This window comes from Lonchura striata, chromosome 4 (assembly GCF_050655825.1).
Source record: "Lonchura striata isolate lonStrDom1 chromosome 4, ASM5065582v1, whole genome shotgun sequence".
In the NCBI taxonomy this organism is placed as follows: Eukaryota; Metazoa; Chordata; class Aves; order Passeriformes; family Estrildidae; genus Lonchura; species Lonchura striata.
Genome location: NC_140706.1, coordinates 43,100,826 through 43,118,012, shown reverse-complemented (window position 1 = coordinate 43,118,012; position 17,187 = coordinate 43,100,826). Strand labels below are relative to the sequence as shown.

The window sequence follows — 17,187 nt, the reverse complement described above, 5'->3', positions numbered from 1 at the left end:
CTGGCAGATTTCTGTAGAAGTTTGTAGTGTTTGCTAATGACTGTAATAATGGTTGCATTAAAAATCTGAATCTTACAAATAGTCATTTTTTTTAAATAAGGATGATGTCCTGTTCTTAGCTTAAATATTTTTGTCTTTTCTGAAAACAGTTTTAGAAGGTTTTGTCCTTTTGAGAAAAAAAACCCTGTTACTCTTGGATGCACTGGAGTAATGTCAAATACCATTCTGTGTAGAGAAATTGACTGCACTTTTGTGATTTGTACTTCAGGAGTTTGATTGTTAAATGCTTGCTTCTACAAATGAAAGTGGTCCATGGTCCAGTGGAGACCCAGATGATGAAAGTGTTTAGACTAAGTACCTTCAAACTAAGATAGCTAGGAGAAGGGATTGTGTTGGTTGTGAGGAGGTCCAGACTCACAGATAGGGGTATTGTCTTTTTGTTTGTTGAGATGGCTGAAACGGTCTGAATGAGGAGGGTGTAAAGAAATATGCACTTACCATTCCACAGAAAATACAGTGTTCAGAGGGAGGTGGGGAAAGACAGCAATATTTAGAAAGAGCTGAAATGCTAAGAGGCATCCATGTGAAAAATAAAATCCAATACCTGTAGTATCTTCTGTATATGACACTTAAGTCTCCTATATAGGATATGTCTACATGTAGATTTTTATGCTTATCCAAAAAGTTCAGCTTTGTTTTGAGATATGTGTGCCAATTGTATTATGAAGTGCTTACTCTGCTTATAATTAGGAACAAATAGGTATACGTAGTTAATTTAAAAGGAACAAAGATTTTAACTGTTAACTGTAAAGCATGATGTCTTTTTGACGGCTATATTAGTCATATATTGGAACCTGTATTTTGGCTGTATTTTAGCAGCATACCATTAGCATTCTTTGAGGCAAATCTTCAAACACTCCTTTCCTGGAATCAGTGCTACAGCTTGGTGATCAAGAGTTGGCCTTTATTGATGTAATCTGACAATTGTTTCAAGGCTTTGATGCAAAAAAAAAAAAAAAAAAAGTGATCCCTTCATCCCCCCCTTTTCCCCCATTGCCTTCTCTCTAGTGTTTGTGAAAGTGTTTTTGCAGCTGTGTAGAGAATCAGATTGGGGAATTGATCCAGGTTAAAGCAGATACATTATTGTCTCCTTAATTTTAATTGAGATCTTTTATCTGATCCAACTGACTGCATATCTCTATGAGTGGTTTGCCAACAGAGGGCTAAGGTGAAATACAGAGTGGAAGTTGCAGTCAGTGACTGGATATGGGATTGGGTAAGATACTTACCCATTCCCCAAGTTGGAGCGAGATTCTTTCATGGGAAAACTGGGTAAATTTGAACTTGGTTTTAAATGAATAGTTGGGCTGTAGCTGTGGTTGCAGGTGGTTTTGTTGTGGACATACAGGGTGTTTTGAGGTGTTACACCTTTTTTTCTCTTTGCTGGCTGTTGTCTTTATATAGTGTCAGACAGTTTAAGTGGTCTTTTTCTAGAAAAACTTGTATTGTAAAGTTACTTGAATGAAGCTATGGAAAAGAAGATCCCACCATCATTTTTGGGATTCACTAACAATCAGCTTCTGAAGGAGGAGAGTAGAAGTTCTAAGACTTTGAACCTCTGGAGCCAGTTTGATAACAATCATGAAATTTATACCATGATGAGGTAGCTTTAGTAGTTAAAAAAACACCTCCAAAACAAAACATATTTTTTTCAGTCCAAATTATCTGCCTCTACACTGTCAGTTCCTGCCTCTGTGTGTGTGTGTGTGTACACATCCTTGAGCCTAGGCCTGACTGAATTTTTTAAATTACCAGAAAATTTTTGGGGCAGTTCACAGAAGGTTTATGTTAAAAGCTACCCTAATAAAATACCAAATATAGTCTCAGACTGATGAACTTGGGCTGGGAGGGGAGGTTCGTTACCCCTGTTTTATTTGAGTTCCTATAAACTGTACGAGTAAAACTCTTGTAGCATTTTAGTAATATGCCATAACAGTGAGTGTACTTCTCTGTAGAATTCCTGGCTTGGATTGCATGAAGTCTTGCATGTCAGTGACGAAAGAATCTGATCAAGAAAAGCACTGTGCTTTCTAAGTTTTTAAAAGCAAGTCCTTCATGTTGTTATGACATTTTCCACTTACAAAGTGTAATATTTTGTAATTAACATTTTTATAGATGAAAAATCCCTATGTTTATATACCTGTCTGCCCACACAAACTGAAGAAGAGGTCATCTTTTATGACTCAAAAAATAGGTTGTACTCTATTTGAACAAGTGTGGTTAGCTAAATCCCGTCTCCTAGATGTTACAATGTCTGTATGTGATAAATTCTGTAAATTATTTTGTAAATTTAAAAAAAAATCATCTAAAGGTATGCTGGGCAATACCTTTCTAACCATTCACACCCCTCATGTAAATACATCTTTATTCCTTTTGGTGGGATAAAGAATCATTTTACGCTATTAATGAGACAAAAAGCCTATTCTTTGGCATGTATTTGCATAAATTAAGCTGAATTATTAGGAGAAACATAGGGAGAAGACATAGGGATTCCAGTTTTCAGATTGTCAGAGCAACTTAGATGAAAATTTGGGCCAGCAAAGAAGAGGTTATCACTTAATTTTTGAACTGAGTCTGCTATTCAGTTAAAAAAAAAGTTATATAATCAGAGTTTTTAACTTTGTGCAGAACTTTTTATATATTCCTGCAGGGATATGCACACACATGCTCAGCCCTTTATTCTCAAGGAATTTTTAAAATATATTTATTACATTTCTGAGTAAATGTTGCACTCTTCAGGTGTCATAGCGTGTCAAATATAATGGTGGGCAGTTTAATTAGAAATCTTTCATTAAATAAAGATTATAAGGTGTTTCTGTACTGAGTTGCATGCATTTCAGAGAAGCGCAGTAGCCAATAACAAATAACCTGTTAAAACAATCATGGCCCACTGGGCAGGCATAGGCCAAACCTGGCCCAAGGACAGTTTTGATTCCCAGAATGACAAAAGTAGACTGTCCCTTCTGGAGTGTGCTGAGAGATGAGACAGTGATCTAAAATCTGAGTAGAGAAAACTCAATCTGTTACCTCCCACATCTTCCCTTGGGGCTCATTCAGCCACTTTGTTCCTCTGTTCCCTTCCATGTTGGCTGCCTGCTGCTGGGCTCAGCCTTGTAGGCTGTAAACAGGTACAGGGCCACCACCATGGGGATTTGGGGTCTGACACAAGAGTAAGGTGGTGCTGGCTGAGAGTACACTCAGGAACAAAAAGGGTTTGGCTGCAGGAGAAACTGGACAGATGCCTTTCAGCATACTGCTGTCCATTCACAGTTTCAGGTTTCCTGGTGTGCTAGGATGGAAATGTTACATTTGCTTGACTTTGACTTCATCAGTGGGGCTGCAGCTTGTTATCATAGAGGAAAACAGTGGTGCCCTCCAGCTGCCCTTGTGCTCTTCTCCCCAGGTTTTGGTTGTTCCTGTGACAGGTGTATTTCATGACTAATTTTCACAAATCGTGGAGTCAAGATAATGACAAAGTGCTGTAAATAATCCTGTGTTACAGCAGATGGGCAAGAAATATTGCTGGGAGAAGGACATCACTTTAATTTGATTTAGGTGTCCATGAGCTGGAAAGCAGCAACTCTCTGCAAGAGGGGCAATGCACGAACTGTATACTCAGATAATGCCCTTGCCATGTACTGTTTCAGGGAGGTAGGTCCATTTGGCCTGCAGGCACGTATCTTAGAGGTTTGGCATCTCATTTGAAGGCATCAGGTACTTGTAATCAAGTGTTTGATATTTGATAACATTATGCTGTTTAGTGAATTGTGTTTGCTCTGTGCATGCTGAGTTGGTACTGGCTGTTAAACACACTTTATGAAAACTCTGAATCACTTTAATGTTAAATAAATTCATATTTGCATTTCATATCTATATTTTTAAGCTTTTGTTAAATAAATCTATAGGAAATCTGAGCATTTCAAATACACTTATTTCTTTATAACTGTGATGATGTTAACATCAGCCTCCTCTTAATATCTCTCTCCTTGCCTGCAGGTGAAGGTATTGCACAATCAGCTTGTTCTGTTCCACAATGCCATTGCGGCGTACTTTGCTGGCAATCAAAAGCAGCTTGAACAGACACTTAAACAGTTCCACATCAAATTGAAAACTCCTGGAGCAGATGCCCCATCCTGGCTTGAAGAACAGTAACCAGATCATAGAAGAGGACCCAATGTTAACCTAAAATTCTTTAAATCTGAGAATAATTAAGGGTTGGGGTTGAAGGACTGTTGTAGTCATTCTTGAACGGACAGCTTTAAATTTTTTCCCCTTTTATAATACTGTAAAACTGAATTTGATAGGAAAGTGGGCAACTTTAAAGTAACCAAACATAATTTCTGTAATTTCAAATATAGAGCACTCCTTTTGTATATAAAGGTTGGTGGTTATTTCTGTAATTGGGATGGGGGGGAAGAGGGAGGGGAAAGAAAACTATTATAGATTTGCACTGACAAATGATGCTTGTGATTTCTTGTATTTTGGTGGCTAGTCAAAATATTTGCAAATGGAGGTTTACATGATTTGTACCAACATCTGGTGTTTTATAGGTGAATATAGAAAACATCTTTAGTAATTTTCATATGACTTTTAAAAAAAAGGAAAAAGTTAAAAGACTATTTTGCAGTTGAATACTGTAAGGCCTATATGTGATATCTGCATGTAAGGCAACAGTAGCAGATGGCTCATTGACAAGCGGAATTAAAGCAAATGCATTTTTTAAAAATATACCTTTCCATCAAAGGGTTAAAAAACCAGAAAAACACTAAAGTAAGAATCACTGTCAGTCTGAGGCTTCTGAGCACACGTTTTTGCTTTGCACCAAGTGGTTTGCTGAGTGAGGCCAACCATTAAATGTACTAATTTCATTTAAAATGTTTCTTTCTCTATGAAACAAATACCGTACTAGCCTTAAATCACAGGTATGTGCCTTTTTTTAAGATAATATTTTCCACCACTGTACATAATCTAAGAACCCTTTCATGTAATAGTTTGTCAGTTCCCAACAAGGGGAAGATGCCTGTGTAAATGCTGTGTCATTGTACACTTAGAGCAGGTTAAAGCTTTAGTTAAACTTTATGGGCAGGTATGATTTTGTGAGGCAATTGGGCCAGTATGTTTTTTCTGTTTAATTGAAAAGCATACTTTGGTAATGGGAGTAAAATGGAGGACACATTTTTAATTTCTTCATCATTTCTGTAGTCCTTAAATGTAAAATTATATGTCAGTTTTATCATAGATATTTTAAATTCAATATATTGGAGTCCTCATTTGCACATGTTATGTTGCTTTATATGTTATGTTAAGTAAAATTAAATACTTCAAATATGTTATTTACAATTGTGTGGATTGTATGATTTATGTACTGTACGTTCAAACATCTTTCAGCTGACATTCTTAAAGTTTTCAGTGTTTAACACAACTGTAATGTAACTGTAAATCAAACTTTTTAATCATTCCTCATTAAATTCTTAGCCTGACAGAGCCTTCTTTGTTTTTGTTCTGTCAGAATCTCTTGTAATTGCTCAATTACGTTCCCTAGAATGTATATCCTATGTGAATTTTGTATTCATATTAAACAAGTTTGCAGTCAAACTTTCTTGGCTTGTGATGGTTAAAAGTAGAAGGGAGCTTCTGCAGTGGAAGCTTAGTCCTGTTTTTGTGAGTTGTCACCTCTGCCCAAGAATATCTCATAAAGCAGTGCTAGGTAGTGATGCTGTCTTAACAGTGGGCAAGTTCAACTGGAAAGCAAATCCATAGTGAAGCAAATCTTTTAATATATGTGGGATTTGACTTGAACTTCTAAAGGAAATTAAATTTTATTTACAATTCTTTCAAAGCCATTGACTTCCACTGAATCCTGGCACACATGTGATATGACGGTGCAAGGAAAGTGAACTGAGTGAGTATAGGGTTGAACTAGGAAATGCATTATTGCAGGGGTGAAGAATGCAAACCCACTGACCACAACTGAAGTATTGGTCTTTCAGAACAGTGTAGAAAAAGGGCACATAAGGAACATATACTCTTGGTTTCTCCCTCAGATTCATGTGTCTCCTGCCTAGGATTGCTGCTGCTCAGAAGGAACTCTCTCAGAAATGGTAAGAGTGAACTTGAATTTGCAGTTGCCTTAAGAAAAGACTGACCAATGAGTCATTGTGTAATCCTCAAACTTTTGCAATGGTTTAAAACTGCTGGAGTCTCTTCACCTGGAAGAAGAGGTGGAACCAAAAAGATTACTTGCTAAAACCTGTCTGTGTATCATTTAATACTGGTGCAAGGAAGAATTACTTCCATTTTGCTCAGCAAAGCACTTATTGTTATGGGTAACCTCAGTGAGCACGGTTCTCTGTTCAACTGATCAATAGGTTTTTAAACTGATAGTAGCCTGCTGTAGTACTGTAACTTTCTTTGTCACTGCTCAAATACATGTGTTTATGAAATAATTCAAGCTCATATCTTATATTTAAAATTATATTTTTAGATCTAACCAAATGCAGAAATTTGCATCAAGAGATTGTAAGAGGAAAGACGTATGAGCGTTTCCAATGGGAAGTAATTATGGTTGTCAGGCTTTCTGATTCTTGCAAAAAAGAAATATCCTGAAATAAATACTCTGAGGTTGTAAGCTAGGTTTATCTAGGTGAACAATTGTCAGGATGGGGTGTTTTTGTTGTTTGTAAAGGAGGCCATACCCACCTTGTAGAGACTTGTCTGTGACAGATTTCATCTCTGTTAACAAATTGTTACATTAGTGCTTACAGGGTTGTGTGAGATTTCTTAGGATGAAGAACTCAAAGCAATTAGTAACATTTTCAGATATGCTGTTGTAGCTGCTGTACCAGAGACTTGGGGAGCTGTTTTGATTCTCAGTGACCATACTATAAGTTATCTGTACTCCTGGCTTGCTTGAAATTTGTTGCTCCTGTTATTTTGTTCACCTGAATTCTACAAACAGCTTTTTTGCTCTAAAAATGCTCTTTTACCTACTTCATGCTTTGACAAGCCCCTTACAAAGAATATTTCTGGTTACTAAATGTATCTGTATTTTTATTTGGAAAGAGATCTACACAGGCAGAGTATAGTAATACACCGACATCATTAAAGCAACAGCTTTTTCAATCTTCAAGCAACTGGTTTTCCCAGAAACCTTATCTCTAGTCTGTCTGTCCTTTCAAAAATGATCAAAGTAATGTAAAAGCAAAGGTAAATGTTTGTCTCAACTGTGTTTTGAACTGAATGGGGGGCATATTCACTTTTTATGTTTTGCTTATCTGCTCTTGTTCCTTGTTGTGGTGTTACAAGAAGTGAAAGGTATTGTAATTATTTAGCATTCCTCATCTGCAATTATCTTTAGGTTTGGGAGGTTTTTTTAGTCTGGTTATCTTTTCCATGTTGGATGCTTGGTGTAAGGATTGTACTAGTCACAAAAATTTTTATATTAGTCATGAATCTTATCATGGTTAGCAACCACCCTAAAATTAACCAAACTACTCATTGCTAAGTTGTGTCAAATTGAAAGGCTTTCCTATATTAGACAGAGAATTTGACTGCTACTTGGTTTATATTTCTCTCATTTCTTAGTGTTTGTTGCTCTTTGACATCTTTATGTTCTACCCAGTTACTCTGATATTAAAGGTAGGGATACACAGAAAACATAGTTCTGTCTCTGTGACAGTGCTCGTTTACCTCTCTACACCTTCTTTCACCAATGTCCTTTTAATTTCCACGAGTCTTGTGTGGAAACCAAATGGCCAGGGAGATGGGGGGTGTTCACATGTTTGTCATCATGGGAATAGTTTGAAGGGAGTGAAGCAAGTAGCTTACCCTGTAGTGTAGGAGTAGCAGGAAGGATTGCTTGTGCCTGCCTTGGAGAAGAAGGGCATAAATTGATGGAAAAGCAATGGAAAGGGAAAGTGATGTGTTGCTGTTTTCATCAGGGTCCCTGCTCTGAGGCAAGAGCAGCAGTGTATGAACCTTGCTCTGCAGTGGCCTTGGACAGAAAAGCTCAGTCTGTGGTTTTCCAGTCTTTTGTTTCCTGTGGCTGAGAGTGCTGGCACAGAAGCATTGCCTTTTACACTTCAGCTGCCTTTCTAAAAGGAAAAAAAAAAGAAAAAAAAAAGTGTAAGAAGGGAGCAGGATTATCAACAATTCTGTGCTGTCTGCTCCTGGTGGTGTATTTCTGTGAAGGACTTGTTCTCAGCATAAAGTGAGCATTCAACTTTTTATAAGGGCTGTAGGTGAACAGAACTTTGTTTTCTGAGCAAATACACTCCTCTTCATCCCTTGATGAGAATCTGTTTTAAAGAGAATAGCTACTGGAGGAAAGAGAGTATTTGATATTCCAGGAGGAGCAGAAAAAGAGATGAGGAGAATCTTTGCCGAGTTCCCGTGCAACACTGGTTGGTAGGACTGAGATGGGTCCCAGTGTGGCTGTCAGATAACATTTCTTAATTAAGTGCAGAGATCAGATATAGAGCAGAATAAACCTGAAACAACTTTTTAGTTCAGGTTTTCCCTGTTCTTGCTGTTCATGGCAGCATAAATCCATTGGTTCAGTCAGGAGCAGTTCAGCTATCAGCAGTGTGTTCCTATTACTTAATGAATAGTGTGTCTTACTGTGCTAATTAAATAATTATACATTCTCTGCCTTAAAAAATACTAAGGACTGTAAATTCAAGCACTTAAGAGATAAATAATGCTAAAAACTTGTGTTGCCTGTTCAGTTTTGATTTGCCTGTCTTACATATGCACATGCATCATGCTAGTTTTAGGTGATGGTGGTAATTAATTGCAGGGTTTTGTTTTGAGACCTTAACTAACAGAGTGCTTAATTTTGAGCCCAAATATAACTTCTTTTAATGTGATAGGAGTGTCACTATTAACTTTCTCTCCTCCTTTTTTCCAAACTCTGTAGAAATGAGGGATTGTAATGAAGATGACACCTTTTTTCAGGTGGTGTAAATTATTTTATTTCCATTAGCTCTGTTCCATCATTAGATTTGTGTTCAGCCTAAAGAATGAGAAGCTCGATGCTCTGAAGAAAAGCAGAGTTTACAAAAGACAAGGTGTTTTTTTAAACATAAGAAAAAAATGCCTTTAAAACAGTAGTCCTCCTGAAAACTCTCTTGAGCATTTCATTAATTAGAAATCTTAAAAAATTAACAGTATGATTTGGTTTTGTAGTATACCAACTCATCTAAATGCTATCTGTTCTAGGGAGGTGCATTTGTTGTTTATTATAGGTGGGGCTGCTTGATCTACCTATTATTAAAGTTGCCTAATACTTCCTACTGTAAAGACCAGTTTTCAGTTGTTTATAACTCATATCAATTTTAGCCACATGGGCAAAATATTTGCCTGTTGAGTGTTACATGTTTAGGTGAAAAAATCAGCTAAAATTTTAAAATTAATTTGCTAACATGTTTTGGGAAAGTTCAGGGAGAACAAACCCACAGGGTGAGGAAAAGTGAAGAGTTTAACTTGACATCCGGACTGGCTCCCAGGTCCTCTGCTCTCCTGTTTGGGTTCTGACTTTTTAAATACAATGCTATTATGCAAGTCTCTTGTTTGGTTTGCTCTTTCCGTCTTTTCGAGAGAACATTTGTGTTCATGACTGGCAGCAATGAAAACAAGTCCCTTTGGCTCCAGCACAAGCAGTTACAGTCCAAGCAGCAAAGCGCTTCCTCGCTGATGACCTCAGGGCTGACCTGACACTCTCGAGGAATGTCCACGCTGGCTCAAAGCTGAGCGTGTCCTCTCCAGCTGCTACTCACCCTGCCAAGCAGACATGTGTGTTGTGATGGAAATTGCCTTTTACTACAGTTGAACTCTTCATTCAGTGAATTTTCAGCTTAAATGACTGGGTTCTGGCATTGCATTCCTTAAATTTTCCTTTTGTTCTAATACTACTTTTTTAAATTGAGGTGACTAAAGCAGGCTGTCTTGCCAGACCAGTAGGTCACATCTCTGGCTGCAGAACTGTGAGCAGGAATGGTGTAACCTCCACAACCATTGGCCTGGGCTCCAGGCCTGGGCCAGAGGAGGCCACCTGGTCTCCCACTCTTCCTCTGGTTCCTGCCTTCCAACACCTGAGCAGAGAAAATAGCACAGGTGAGGCGCTACACACTCAGGTAAGACATGGTTTTGTCCTGCTGCTCTTTACCTTCCCACCCCTGCTTGTATCAAGGTGATGTCTTCTCTCTCCTGTGCTCAGCTCAGAAGCTCTGGTGGCTTATTAAGTGGGACTGGAAGAAGTTTCTTCTTTCTCCCTCCCTCCTCTCTCAGGAAAGGAAGAGTTTCTGTTTCCACCTTTGGAATTTGCCTTCTGTAAAAAGTAGTGTTCAGATGTCTGGGCTGACTATTGATTGACTTTGAGTGCAGTTCTTCACCTTTACTCTTCCTGTGAAAATGTTATTATTTTAGACATAGGATTCAATCTCTTGATAAAATATTTTAGAACCATTTGTGCTTGTTTGCTGCCTTATCAGTGAATGGGACTTTGGCTTTCAGGCATCCACAACTCAAATGCGCTGCTGCCTGGAGCGCTGTAACCCAGGGCTGTGACCACATCTTAAATTCGTCTGCCCTTCTCTCACACCGTCCGCTTTAGAGTCACAAGGGACCCGTCTTGCCTGCTTCCCCCGAGCTTGCAGGGCTGAGCCGGCGGGGAGCGCCGGGGTGAGGGATACGGGCTGGACCAAGGGATGCGCTTGCTCGGGAGCGTGGGCAGAGGGCGAAAGGCTTCAGCTGTGGAGTGGAGCCCGTTCCTTCCAGCCGGGCGCGCTGCCGGTCGCACCGCTGTCCAGTTCCTATCGAAAGAGTTGCTGTGAGTGCGGTGACAGCGTGCGGGCACTGATGGCTGGCTGTGTCGATGGAGCAGCTCAGCCGGAGCTGGCTTAGAGCCAGCGCCCCCGGAGGCGCACTGCGCGTCTCCGTTCGCCGCGGCGGCGGCACCGGCGCTGGGTCGCGGGTCGCTCTCCTCCCGCACGGGCTTTTCGGTGGCACAGCCCGGGCAGGGGGGATGGAGGCGCCGCCGCCCCGCGGCCGGGCCGCTGCGGGGCCGCCGCCAGCACCGCCACCTGCCGCGGCCCCGCCCGCCGCGCCTGCGCTGCCCCGCCCCGCGCTCCGGCGGCGCGGCCGGGCCGGGCGCGATGGGAGGAAGCGGCGGCGGCGGCACCGGACCGGGCTGCGCCGCGTGCTCCCGCGGGCGCGGAGGTGAGCGGGGACACGGGGACCCCGCGCCGGGCGGGGGCTCCGCGCAGCCGCTGGGGTGCGGCCGGGCGGTGCAGGGGGGTCGCCGTCCTCCTGCGTGGGTCCTTCGCCGCCTTCCCGAGGCGGAGGAGGAGGGAGAGCTCCCGGGGAGACGGGCTCCCCTTCCCGCCGGACCCCGGGCCCGGCCGGCCCCTGCCACTGCGGGAGAGCCGCAGCCGCCGCTCCGCTCGCACGGCGGGGCGGGAGCTGTCCCGGCGCCCCGGCTGCCTCCGGCGGAGCGAGCGCTGCCCTCGCCGCGTCCTGCGGGGCTCCGCGGGGCCGGGGCGCGGCTCGGCCGCCGGGGTCCGGCGGGAGCGGAGGGCAGCGGCGCGGTGTGACCCGCGGTGCAGCCGAGCCGCCGGCGCCCTCCGCGGTGCCTGCGGCGTCGGTGGAAGGGAATTACGGAGTAAGGATCTGTCGCCGCCTCTTGGGTGGTCCCGGCGGCAGGGCCCCCACAGGGCACCAGCCTGGCACCTGGTCCGGGCGGAGAACACGGCGGTGGGGCTGAGGGCTCCTCCGTGGGAACCCTTTTCCCGCGGCGGGGCGAGCGCGGCACCTGGGAGCCCGAGCAAGAAATAGCCGGAGCCGAGCCCCGGCCAAGCGCCGGGGGGTCCCTGCCTGGCCCGCTCCCGCAGGCTGGCTCCGACGCGGTGCCAGCGCTTTTGTGGGATGCGATCAGCGGGGAAGCGCGAAGTCGCTGAATAGCATGAGCTGCGTGTTCTTTTTAACCCGCAGATTTTGGCAGGATCAGGGAATGGTTATCGGCGTTTGCAGCTTCTCTGTCTGCAGTCGGCAACTAGTTGTTCCCTTTGCCTTTTGTAGTGTTTGTGTTGAGACACAGACACCGAAGTTCGGCGTTGGGTTCGGCGTTGTTCTCATGAGAACTTGGAGGGCGCCTGATTCAGAAACGTGGGCAGGGGAGAACATAAGGTGTGAGTTAAAGGGAGTCAGTCATGTCTTGCAGTATGAATTATGAAATGCCCTTCAGTGTGTCGTGCACCTCATCTGTTAATTTGTGTATGCAAACACAATCCGTATCCGTCTCAGTGGCAACTGCCTTTTTTGCAAGAAACAAATTACTTTAGAGTGTTTCTCTTACCTGGGTAGAAAGTTGTCCCCACCCTCTAACTTTTAAGTTACATTTCCAAATTAGATTAGCTCGGCTAAAACAATGAATGAGACAAAGAAATAAAATATTTCTTTTATGCCAAATATGGGCACAATTAAAACGTGCAGTAAAGACGTTACTTTAGAGCGTTGGTGCTTCTCCGGCTGTTTTGGATAACAAACATGCAACAATGAGGTATAATTGCAATGTCTTAAACGTTTGTTCTTTGGTTTTTGTTTTTTTTTTTTTTTTCCCTTTAATCCTTTGAAAAGTGTGGAGAATCTCCTTAGGAGTTAAAATTTTGCTTGGCTTCTATTACGCATCCCAGTCCCAGCGTGTCTCGGTAATCTGTAGCTCAGTTGGAACGGCTGGTTGTTCCCCACCTCCTCTTGCTGCACTTCCTGCTCAGAGGCACCTGCTGAGACCAGCGAGCAGCCCAGAACCTGTCCTGGCTGCCAGCTTCGCTCCTCTCCCACCCACGGTAGTGGTGGGAGCCTCCGCTGGGAATGGCTTTGAGCCGCTCCTCGGGAGAGGCAGCATGAGAAGGGAATTTTGAGCAGTCTCCTGGTATCTGGTAACTCGAGACCGCCATCCTCTCACGAGCAGGTGACCTCTGTCACCGGGATCGTGCTTATCTGTCAGAAAACAAAGCTGAATGCCAGCCTTTATGCTGTGCCTTTCCTTTCATGCCTTCCTTCCAAATGCTGATTCCTCCCCTTTCCTGGTTCTGGCTGTTACCTCATCTAAAGCAGTACAAGGCTCGTTGGGTTGAAAACAGTTTTTCCTGTTCTATCTATCTTTAAATCTAGGTTGGGATGTTTTCTTCCCCGTGCCTTCTCCACTCCTTTCACTAGGAGTGTCCCTTGTCTAGCACAGAAGCACTCAGGTCTGAGATCAGTCGTTTTCCACTCCTGTGTGTTAGTGCTGGGACTCTGATGATTCATCTCCTACAACTCTGTTCCATTAGGATTTGATTTTTTTTTTCCTAAAGCATATAGATTTATTGAAAGTCTCAAAATGAGGTTCTTGAATCTTGCCTAGGGCATGGTCGGTCAGTCTGTCTGTGTCTTTTTTTTTTTTTTTTTTGGTGAATGTGTGGGAACCCAAGCTAGAAAATAATAATGTTGAATACTGCTTTGTATGATGGTGGAAAACTAGCTAAGACATTTTTCATTTTTAAATAAGTAGTAGGGAGGAAAAGTGCTTTTCCTAGTTGAGTATTTCTTTAAATTAATGCAACACTTAATTGGTTTGAGTGGTTAATCTCCTTCCACCACCTTGCACCTGCTTTTTTATGCCTCTCTGCTTCTATGATCATGAATTTGGGAGGAGAGGCGTGAACATGCAGAGCCCTGTAATAGCAGCTGGGTATTAATGCTGACTTAAATTTGAAACACTCTATCCTGATCCACTTTCTTTGTAGCTTCTCTCCTTTTTACCATGCCATTAAAATATTTTCCATCATGCCTGCGATTTAAACCTCATACAGGTTTTTATATATGTTTTCTATTCTTGTAAATGCCTGGATAACGTAAGGCATGAGATTGGAAAATCTGAAGCAGGAGAGAGGAGTTCATTGCTACCTGAGCAAGGTTTTGAAAAGAAAAGGTACAGTAGATGCTTTTGCGTTGTTTTCCATTGATTTCAGTGAAGCTGTGAGTGGCTGAGTCCTTGCAGACCAAGAGAGAATTTGCCCTAAGGCTTATTTCTGTGACTTGGGTCTGTTTGTTCATGTATGGTCTAGTGATGGATCTCTGGCAAAAATAGTGAAATTTTTTCATCACTATTATACAATGTCAAATTGATCTGGGTTGCTATTAGCTCCGTGTGAACCCTGCTGAGGAGGCATACTACTAAGTCAGTGCCAAATTTCTGATTTGATGTTGTTCTTGTGCCAGGGCATTACTTGAGCTTTTTCTGGTGAGTTTTCCTGAGACTGAGTTTTGCTCAGGGGCTGTCTGTCTCCTATCTAAGTTTGTATTGCATGCCATCTTTGAATTTTAAATTTTTTTTTGTAAATTCACAAATCCTTTTTTTTTTGAGATTGCTTCCAAATTTCCATAAAATCATGAGATTCCTCAGTGGAATGTATTTGAAACACTTTAGTTTTTCTCTGAGACTTATGAATCAAATCTGTTCCAATAGATTCAGCTTATCAAAAGTGTCCAGTTTGTGGCAGTTATGCTCTTACCTGAAGGTTTGTTGCTAATAATGGCATTTTTATTTAGAAGGTAACAGTATAAGAAAAATGCTAAACCCCATTGTGATTCCTGTTGTTTTATGAGATAATCCAGAGGTTAAAACTTACCAAAGTATTTAAAGCTTTGCATATGTGCAATACTTACTTACTGCTGTTGAGTTGGCATTGTTAACCTGGGTGCTGAAGTAAATGATAAAGGACAGCTTGATCAAAACTGTGGTCTTTCTTCTCTGATTGTATTTTTGGAGGTAGTGTTAAAGTATAACAGACCAGTTATACTTTTAAGTTCATGCTCAGCGAACACAGAGACTTTAGGGACTGTACACTATTTTTGCCCTTACTGACATTTGTGTGAAAAATACAAAGGCAAAAAAAGTAGTACACTAGGCTAGACTGTTAAATCATCAGCAAATTTTTAGCTATTTTAGCACAGTTTGGATTTGAACCATGGGTTTAGAGGATTCAAACAGGGTCTGTTTGAAGCAGTTAATCCAGTACCATAGTACTGTGTGCAGTCAGCTTTAAAAGCATACCTGAATTTAGCAGTGAAATAATATTTGTTTTAATAATTTGAGAGAAATATATTCTTTTACAAAATTACACTGAATGGAGATTAATAGGTAGTTTTGACACCTACTGTGGGTGATTTAGAGGTATTCTTGTGTTTATATATGTTATTGAAATCCAAGTGCTTGAAGCTGTTTGAAATCTTGGTGTGGATAAATGTTAAACAATTGCCCTGTGAAAGGCTTTTGATTCACTAAATTTCCCTTCTGGCTTGAAAACTTGATAGCTGTTGTACCTCAGTTTTGGTGTCTTTTCAGTGCGAGGGACAATGTCCAATGTGTGTGATCTGAATGTCCCTATTGTCCTTTGTCGCAGGTTGCGGAGATGGTTCAGTCCCCTCTTGTGCTGCCGCTGCTGGCAGATAGGGCTTGAGCGGCGTGATCCCAGCGGCTGGCGCGCTGACTGTTCAATGTTCCAAAGCCATCCAAGGAAGTAACACTCTCCCCTTGGGGGAGGCTGTAAAATGCATGTTATGAATTGTCTCTCCTTGGTCAATGATAAAGAAAATGGGGCTATTCCAGTTGCAACGGGATTGATGAGCGAGGATACGACGACAGCGCCTCAACTTTCTCAGCCTGCAGCATCACCGCCCCCTGCGCCATGTCCCCTCACCGGGGCTCCCCCAGCCCCTCCGCTCCCCCCGGGAATGCCGCCCCCACCGCCACCCCCTCCTCCGCTGCCTGGCCCCAGCATACCTCTGCCTCCACAGCTGCTAAATGGGCACGACAGCCACGGCAAAAAAAAACGAATGCGGAGCTTTTTCTGGAAAACTATCCCTGAAGAACAAGTCCGTGGTAAAAACAATATCTGGACAATTGCTGCAAGACCACAGTATCAAATTGATACAAAGACAATTGAGGAACTTTTTGGGCAGCAGGAGGAAGCCAAACCCCAGGACTCCCGAAACCGATCTTTAAAGTCTTCATTTAAAGAGACTAAAGAGGAGGTAAGAATTAAAGTAAAACCTCTTTTTTTACATAGTACTGTAGGAGTTGATGTGAATTCCGCCTCGCCTTTTTCTCTTTCTCTGTCATGTTTCATCCTTACGGCAAATTTGTCTTGATTCAAAGGAGAGGGGAATGATGGGAAGCATAAGCTCTTTGTTCTTAGTGGCACATATTTATTTTTCAAAGAGCTAACTGTGTTTTATTATTTTAACTTGCTAAGTGCTGTGATTTGATCACCTGTTAAAATAAATATGAATAAGCAGAGGGAGCTGAAAGCATCTGTATTTACTCATGTTGGATAGTCCTTGAATTTCCAGTGTGGAACAAAATTGTGTTGTCTCTTCAACTCCTGCTCTGTGTCTTTGATGCAGGCAAGAGGTTGTACATGCAAACATGTACCAGACAGGAGAGAAGAGAGTCCTATTTGCAAGAGTCAGTGCTGTATATGCCCACAGTATCCTAGAGACATCAGCAAGTGAAGTGCCAGTATGGCAGCAAGGATATAGAACATAAGATAGTGATAAGGGTATTTGTTATTTGATAATTTTAAAGTTTCCACTTTCATGAACATGACTTTCCTGCTGAGAAAAACCTTACTTCATCTTCCCTGCTTTTGACACGAAGATAACCTTCCTAGAAGGTCCCAAGATTGCTGCTGATTCCTGTTCTAGTGGTGAAGAGTACTCTGTGCCGAGTACACTCAGGTTCAGGCACTCTCCAGGGAAGTGATAAGTAGCTTTTCTAGTTCTTAAATCCTCATTTATAGACAGCCTCTTTGTGAAGCCTGAATTGAATTGTCTCAAGCGATCCTTCTCTGAAGTAATTGGAGGGCTGAAATGCAGATTTAATCACTAGTGTATGTCTACATGTTAGCTTGTATATGTTAGCTTGTAAACAAAATACAGAGGGCATGGGGTTAAGAGATGTAACAGTGTATCCATTTTTAGTGAGATAATAAGGACATGAAGTTGCTGATATCTTGCAGGATTCAGGAGATGTCAAAATAAGATCAGAAGGGACAAGATGAGAAACCAATAGTATGCATGTTGCAC

At 42.1% G+C, this 17,187-nt stretch overlaps 2 protein-coding genes across 9 annotated transcripts in view; both read left to right on the top strand.

The window, feature by feature from the left end:
- ARFIP1 (ARF interacting protein 1) overlaps positions 1–5,540 on the top strand; it is a 40,685-nt gene extending 35,145 nt beyond the window's left edge. For all 8 annotated transcript variants that reach the window (XM_085578876.1, XM_085578875.1, XM_021530194.3 and 5 more), the window contains one exon: positions 4,057–5,540. In XM_085578876.1, coding sequence (XP_085435002.1) covers positions 4,057–4,212 — 156 coding nt within the window. In that variant the 3' untranslated portion in view covers positions 4,213–5,540. The remainder of the gene's footprint in view (positions 1–4,056) is intronic.
- A 5,627-nt stretch (positions 5,541–11,167) lies between these two features.
- Positions 11,168–17,187, top strand: part of FHDC1 (FH2 domain containing 1) — a 36,506-nt gene continuing 30,486 nt past the window's right edge. The window contains exons 1-2 of the mRNA XM_021530191.3: positions 11,168–11,277; positions 15,504–16,134. Coding sequence (XP_021385866.2) covers positions 15,652–16,134 — 483 coding nt within the window. The 5' untranslated portion in view covers positions 11,168–11,277; positions 15,504–15,651. The remainder of the gene's footprint in view (positions 11,278–15,503; positions 16,135–17,187) is intronic.